This window comes from Cydia fagiglandana, chromosome Z (genome assembly GCF_963556715.1).
Source record: "Cydia fagiglandana chromosome Z, ilCydFagi1.1, whole genome shotgun sequence".
Taxonomy (NCBI): domain Eukaryota; kingdom Metazoa; phylum Arthropoda; class Insecta; order Lepidoptera; family Tortricidae; genus Cydia; species Cydia fagiglandana.
In genome coordinates this window covers 353,961-361,923 of record NC_085959.1, presented here as the reverse complement: position 1 = coordinate 361,923, position 7,963 = coordinate 353,961, and the positions used below count along the sequence as shown (strand labels likewise).

Sequence of the window (7,963 nt, the reverse complement as noted above, 5' to 3'; positions counted from 1 at the left end):
AAGCAAAATAAGCACTTGCGTAGGGTACGTCTAGGGGGCACAAAAACCGTAGGCAAAAAAACGCGCAGGCTGCATCAGCATTGCAGTCGTCGTGGAGTAGGTATCTCATGAAACTTTTATACGTGTACCTACAAGTACCCATCTAATAACGAAGGGTCGTAGGGATGAAGTAAGAGAGTGAGGGTACCTACGTATGAACATCTTCAACGTAGGCTTTCTATTTGACCTAACGCGGAGGTCCTTAAAGTCATGGAAAAAAATCTTGCTTTCGGGCTTGCGGCCAGCCGATTTTTTCGACATAGGTTACCGATTTTATAGCGAATTACTTATGCTCTCTTGCACGGCAGATTTGTCGGCCAAGCCGAGTTGCTCCATAGCCTGAGACCTAACTGTCAAAGTGTTATAAGGGGGCCCCGTGGAAGCCGAAAACTAAAAGCATCCTATCAAGTAGCGCTTTCGAGTGAAGCCAAAGAGCGAGCACGAGCAGTAGAAGAGTCGTGATTACATGCATAGATTCGATTTCAAGCCACTCCTTTGCAGTTCGGCGTTAGGTCTTATGCGAGGCCCTCTGCCTTATGGCAAAGTTGATCTTCTGCCTTAATTACACTTGGGCGTGGATCCAAATCCAAGCTTTCCTCTTTCGCAGCCGGGCCTTCTGCCTTGTTCACACTTTGCCAATTAAAATCACTTGGTCAATTCCAAGCTCTGCTTTCTTGCGTCTTTTCTGTATGAAAACAACCTCGCTGAGACCCTTAAATATCGAGCCGAGCCCTATGCGAAGCTAGGCTGATAGAAAACAGTTCCATCCCTTCTCTGTATGAAATCCTGGATTTGCGCCTGTTTGGGAGAATAAAAGCAAAAAAAAATTATATCGTAAAAATTTCGCACTCGCTTGGTTCGCGATTTCAATTACTTTCTAAGATATGATAAAGGTAACATTCGGGTGGCGACTGCAGCAACATTACTCTGTTGCAACGTTACTGCTGCAGCACTGACAATTTTTGTGATAAAATGTTGTGACTGTTTCCATACTAAAAGTAAAAACCGGGCAAGTGCGAGTCGGACTCGCGCACGAAGGGTTCCGTACCATAATGCAAAAAAAGAAAAAAAAAGGAATGGTCACCCATCCAAGTACTGACCCCGCCCGACGTAGCTTAACTTCGGTCAAAAATCACGTTTGTTGTATGGGAGCTTCACTTAAATCTTTATTTTATTCTGTTTTTAGTATTTGTTATTATAGCGGCAACAGAAATAAGTACATCATCTGTGAAAATTTCAACCGTCTTGCTATCACGGTTCGTGAGATACAGGCTGGTGACAGACGGATGGACAGCAGAGTCTTAGTAATAGGGTCTCGTTTTACCCTTTGGGTACGGAACCCTAAAAATGTACAACTGCCTTACAAATTGCGTTTAAATATTGAAAAATTTTCGCGCTCGCTTCGCTCGCATTTTCAATAACATTTTATAATGATATGATAAAGGTGACATTTGGGTGGTGACTGCAGTAGCATTAGGTAATCTGTTGCAACGTTACTGCTGCGGCACTGTCAATTTTATTCATGAAATGATATGACTGATTTCCATTCTCAGCTGTATTGCGGCAATGAACGTCACTCAATTAAAAAAAAATCAATGTAATCTTGATGACCCTAGGAGAGGGGGCACCATGACCTAGAAATGCTTAGTAGGGCATTAAAATTTAATCCGGCACTGGTCGTTTGCGGAGTCAAACGATTTGGGACACGCATTTTATACGCATTACCATGCCTTCCCGAAATAATCGAATCATCCGCGAAAGTCTCGCAACGCATTGAGGTTACAAGGGGCACGTGGTCTTCCTCAGGAGTTTGAAGAAGACCACGGTGCACTCACCGTGGCCTGTACACTTCTTCTAAAATTCTGAATTTATTTTAAATAACAAATATTGTGTAACTGTGTCAAACCAACATCAGCACTTTTCAATAACTGTGAATTGTACACGTTTTGCAAATCAAAGTGTGTAATGGGGACAAAATTACGCAAACATGGCAGACGCATTTAATAGAAGTTCTAGGACTGTAAGGACCCCTCCTCCCGAAGGAAGACCTACGAAAACGGACCCGATTATGCCTTCTCCAGCACCTACAGCGCAGCCCGCGTCGGTTGATGTGGTATCGACCAGTGAAATCCAAGGTTGGCTATCCTCGATAGAACAATGTTTGAACGAAATATGCACCATTGCCAATGAAGGAAAACTAAATGCGGACCAGAAGCTAAGAATAAATAAAATAAGCAGGAATGTGGCAGGTGGAGTGTCCCAGCCCGCCGTGCAGTACCAGGCAGTCAAGCAGCAAATTTTAGTCAACAATGCCCATCTTAAAGCTTTGTCCGAGCAGAACAACATTCGAGAACAAATCAAGGAGCTGCAGCTCAGTCTACAAGTTGCCCCTAAAATAGAGACAAAAGTATCTTTCGCCGACAAAGTGAGAACAGGTAACAACTCATCTGTAGTACCTATCAAGACCAACTCTATTGTAATTTACCCTACGGAGAAGGACAAGTCTAGCGAGGACACCAAAAAACTTGTACAGGACCTGATAAAACCCGAAGCCCTTAAACTACATGTTCGCGGAATGAGAAAAACGAAAAACGGAGGCGTTATTATAAATACCGACCGCAAAGACGACCTAGAAAAGTTAAAAGCATCCCAGCAGCTTCAAAAATCGGGATTGAAATTGGAAGAAACTACCAAAAGGAGACCCAAAATTATCTTGTTAAGCGTTCCCTCGAATATCACAGAAAACGAGGTATTTGATTGCATTTATGAACAAAATATTGTAGATCAGCATCCAAATATTTCTAGAGAAACTTTTATGAGCTCGATCAAGCTAAGCCATAAATCTGGCAAAAAGGACCTAGCCACATGCAATTATATATTAGAGTGCTCAGCCGAAGTAAGACGGACACTCATTCAACAACAGCGCGTATTCATCAACTGGACTTCCTGCCCTGCACGAGATTACACTCTCTTGACTAGATGTTACAAATGCCAGCTCTACGGACACTCTGCCAAGTACTGCAGGGAAGCTGAATCCACATGCAGCCACTGCGGATTATCAGGACACACCATCAAAGAATGCACCAAACTGTCTGAACATCCGAATTGCGCTACGTGTATGCGTTTCAAAAAACCATCAGACCACAAAACCGGAGATGAGCAGTGCCCAGCGAAAAAAAGTGCCCAAATAAGACATTTAAATAACATAGACTATGAGGGCCCCTAAAACGCCTCACTACGTATCTCTAAAAAACTACCTATTTTGTTATTTATATTGTCAAAGTTGAAACGTTTTAATTCACTGTTATTTACCTATGTTTCTTGTACTAATATCATATTTATTGTTTAAGCACAATAAGCACCTAACTTAGACTACATTGACCTAATAACACGAAATACCTAAGATACAAGTATTAAGTTACTTAGGTATTGATGTTACATAATGTTAGAGCCAGTTACAATTTTTGCTTACAAGAACTTTTATTTTATGTTTACTTTTCTAAACCACTGTGATTGTACATTTATAATATTTAAGTAACTATTTAAGCGTATTATGATTGTTTTAATATTTGGATATTTTTCAATGAAATAAATTTTATCTTATCTTATCTTATCTAATACTGCCGTTTATAGCGATCACGTCGGGGTCACCAATTTGGCAGCGGGGTTTGGTATTCGTACCAAGGTGTTGGGATTACGATAAATAAAAGCTTAGACGCCGGAAAAAATAAATGTTCTATATTAACACTACTAAGAAAACTAAACTAACTTAACAAGTATATGGAGCGATATAACATCAAGCTCGACCCGTAATAAAAGTACAAGATAACTTGACGAGTTCGGACTTAGACGTCAACTTTTATTTATCGTAATCCCAACACCTTAGTACGAATACCAAACCCCGCTGCCAAAGTATTTTGTATTGAGATCACTCTGACCCACGCTTAATATTATTTTTTATCTCCCATTTATCAAAAGTTTTGTATAATAAATTATATATTTTCTTAAACGTAATAAGTGTAGCTTTACAACTGTATTTATTTTTTTCAGATTCCTGCTACACTTTAAAAAAAATTGGTAATTATGAAAAAATCACAAATACGTTTTTTAGTCTTTTCTACTTTACGCTTTTTTTTTGTTAGAAAGTGCATTGTTCTAGTCCCAAAACTAGATTTCTCATCCTTAATTTATCCGAAAATGATATATCACATGCCCTAATATGTGTAGTTTTAGACAAATGTTGCTCCAAGTGAAGCGCGGCGGCGTCGAACTTCCCCCCTCCCCCCACTAAATGAGACGTGGTTCTCGATGTCTACCGGTCTGTATATCGGTGTGTATCTGCTCAAGACCAGCTAATAATCAACTGTGCCAAGTTTCAGCGCATAGTCTCAAAGTGCAAGATCCCCATACAACGTTGTGCACTGTAAAACTAGCTAATAATATTACGCGAAAATTCGTGAACATAAGTCTAAAATGCAGTTTACAGCTTGGCAAAAAGAGTAGAAATTAAAAAGTGGCAATACTGTAGTCTCGTCCCGTTTTCTTATATGAATTGGTTAGAAAGGGACGACACTAGAGTGTTGCCACTTTTGACGTGAATCGTAGGTAAACGTCTTTAAAAACCCGTAGAGGGGCATGGATCAAAAACCGATGTAACGAAAAAGTGTTATGGCGCGGCGGCTTATATCTCCGAAACTATAATACCTACAAACATAGTTTTGATATAGATATATAGAAGAAAGTAGCCTTACTCGGAATAGCTCGTGCCGCTGACACAGATGGCGCTGATTCTGAGCTAGACACGACGTATTCGGAGCAAAAATGACCCCTATTTTCAGTGTCCATTTAGTAATGACTCATCAGCCCATTAACCGATTTCGGTAAAATTCATGTCATTTGATAGATCTTACTTTATTTTAATGAAATATGAGAAAAATAAAGAACGTGGAATTATAATAAGCTGTTAAAAAATAAAAATGTGACAGTTTTTACAGAATTTTTATCACTGCTCTAGTTTGAGGCCACCGTGTGCGAAAAAAAGGGCGCAAAACTTACAAAATATACCTGAAATAGTAAGATAAAGCAATAATGGTTCTTTTAATACAACATTCACCATAGTAATACATGCTCATCTCCTCAAATAATGCATTAGCATCTATGGCGGCGCGGCGGCGCGAGTTACTTTGATAGACATATAACGTATGACGGCTGCTTGACAATCCCGAGTTCCTAATGCTAGTAAGTATATAGTAATCTTAGTTAGGTACTTTCTAATGTAATGGGTAAAACATAATTTAGAAAAGGTCAATTCTGTGGACAATAGGTACTATAAAAGGTAACGACTGTGGTTCATATACCGGGTGTGGCCTATAACATGAGCAAAAAATTTAACTGTAGGCTGTACTCCTCATACCCATCAAAAACATAAATGTAAAAAAGGAGAGCCAAGTTCAATACAAAAATTATGCTTGCCTGTGGGGTTCGCCGCAAAAAGAATGGAGATCTAAATGAGTGCCAAGTTCTGTGCAAAATCCAAATATGTATTTATAGGAACAAAATAACATTATAAACAAGTATTAAACTCTATTTCTTTGCTTTATTGGATACCTATAACAATTGCTGTTATTTAAAAAAAATGCGAGATCTTAAAGCAGGTTAGATTTGTCTTGGCCAGTTTTCATTAAATCAGTCATTTTATAAAGTTATTCAACATATATATTTTGTAATTCTGATAAAAACTGGCCAAGCCAAATCTAACCTACTTTAAGACCACACATGTTTTTTAAATAACAGCAATTGTTATAGGTACACAATAAAGCAAAGAAATAGAGTTTAATACTTGTTTATAAAGTTATTTTGTTCCTATAAATACATATTTGGATTTTGCACAGAACTTGGCACACATTTAGATCTCCATTCTTTTTGCGGCGAACCCCACAGGCAAGCATAATATTTGTATTGAACTTGGCTCTCCTTTTTTACATTTATGTTTTTGATGGGATATCAATACTTTTTGTAAAGAAAACTAGGCAGGTATTGAGATTTAATGTTTTTTCTTGTGTTTCCGCTGCATGTTTTTTACTTCTGTTCTTTGTATTAATTATGTGGTGCCGCGCGCCGCCAACGACACACCGTTGGCCGGTTGTTTAGCGCGTATTACAGGTTTTTTGTATGGGGACCCCCCCTATTTTATAACTTTTTTTATTTTTAGATTTTTTCCTACGCTTACACACAATTACCGAGCTGGATTCCAAATTTCATCCTTCTAGGTCATCTGGAAGTAGGTTAGATTTAGGTACTTATATGTCAGTCACAATAAAAAATGTTTTTTTTTTGTATGGGGACCCCCCCTATTTAATAACTTTTTTTTATTTTTAGATTTTTTCCTACGCTTTCACACAATAACTGAGCTGGATTCCAAATTTCATCCTTCTAGGTCATCTGGAAGTAGGTTAGGTTTAGGTACTATAAGTCTGTCAGTCAGTCTTAAAATTTACGACTTTTTGACCTTCACATCTTTATAACCGTTTGAGCTAGCTTCATGAAATTTGGGCTTCTAGATGTCCTTATGGATATAATTAAAAACACGTAGTTTTATGTGTTTACGTTAAAGATGTTTTGAGTTATAGAAGGGTCAAAAGTGGCACCAAGTGGTTCGTGTAATATTACACTTGGCGCTGGCTAGCCAGATCCTTTGCTTGAACTTGGCTTGACACGCTGCCGCGTGTCTAGACTGATCAACATTAGTTCAGCTACTTTTGAAAATAACTTGTAGTTTGATTTTTAATACACTTTAAAGGTTATTCAAAGACGCAATGGATTGCGAATTTTGTTATGTTTAAGGCTTGACAAGCAACGTCAATCACAATCATATGACGTGGCGATGGCGTCCATTGAAGATAATATTTATTTTGTATGAAAAGTCTAAATACTTTATAATTTTTAAAAGTTGTTGAACAAAAGTATCACCGTTTGAGGAGTACAATCTATGTTTTAATTATTTGCTCATGTTACAGGCCCCACCCGGTATATCCCGTTTTTCTCATTTGAGTCTCAAGTACTGAATGAAATATTCTGCCTGTAAAGGTGCTGCGTAAAAAGTTGCTTTTAGATTCCCTTAAATGCGATGGCTACAGGAAAAACACGAACGAGTTTGCTATAAAACGTGTATTAACCGTATAAAATATCTGTTCTCGTAATTTTGGTGTGTTTTTTACAAAAAAATTGTACCTAATCGTTACATTCATTACTCTAAAATGAATTGATCATTTTATTATTTAAATAGGTGTGACGCTGTTATTAATTATTTTAAAATTACCCATCAAATGCTGTATTCAAGTTCATCTAGATACAGTGAATCATTATGACCCCAAATAATCTTTACAGATAAAATTTAGATATTACTCAAAATTATTATAATACAGCAATAGTACAAGAGTCTAACTAAATGTGAAGGTCGAAGGCTGCGCTCTACGTAAGGCCGAAGGCAAGAAGCGTCCAGGATGTCAGTGCTTTAACACAGAACAATATTACAAGTGTCTAAATGCGAAGGCCGAAGGCCGAGCTCCGCGTTGGGCCGAAGGCCCGAAGCGTCCAGTCTGTCAGTTCTGTGTTTATTTGTTTAACCACTGACATCCTGTACGCTTCGGGCCTTCGGCCCTACGCGGTGCTTGGCCTTCGGCCTTCGCACTTAGACGTTTATACTATTGTTCTGTATTAAAGCACTAACATCCTGGACGCATCGGGCCTTTGGCCCTACGCGGAGCTCAGCCTTCGCATTTAGACACTTCTACTATTGTTCTCTGCTAAAGCACTAATGTCATGGACGCTTCGGGCCATTGGCCCTACGCGGAGCTCGGCCTTCGGCCTTCGCATTTGGACACTTGTATAAATGTTCTGTGTTAAAGCCCTTAAATACTGGACG

The 7,963-nt window shown here is 38.7% G+C and overlaps 1 protein-coding gene across 1 annotated transcript; it reads left to right on the top strand.

The window, feature by feature from the left end:
* The first annotated feature begins 2,026 nt into the window (after positions 1-2,026).
* Positions 2,027-3,287, top strand: LOC134679127 (uncharacterized). Its single transcript, XM_063537970.1, has one exon. The coding sequence runs from the start codon at positions 2,027-2,029 to the stop codon at positions 3,263-3,265; it is 1,239 nt and encodes a 412-aa protein (XP_063394040.1). The 3' UTR covers positions 3,266-3,287.
* Positions 3,288-7,963: the final 4,676 nt, after the last annotated feature.

What these genes read in the sequence shown, in the direction of transcription:
- LOC134679127 (XM_063537970.1), top strand. Translation starts at nt 2,027, where the DNA reads ATGGCAGACGCATTTAATAGAAGTTCTAGGACTGTAAGGACCCCTCCT.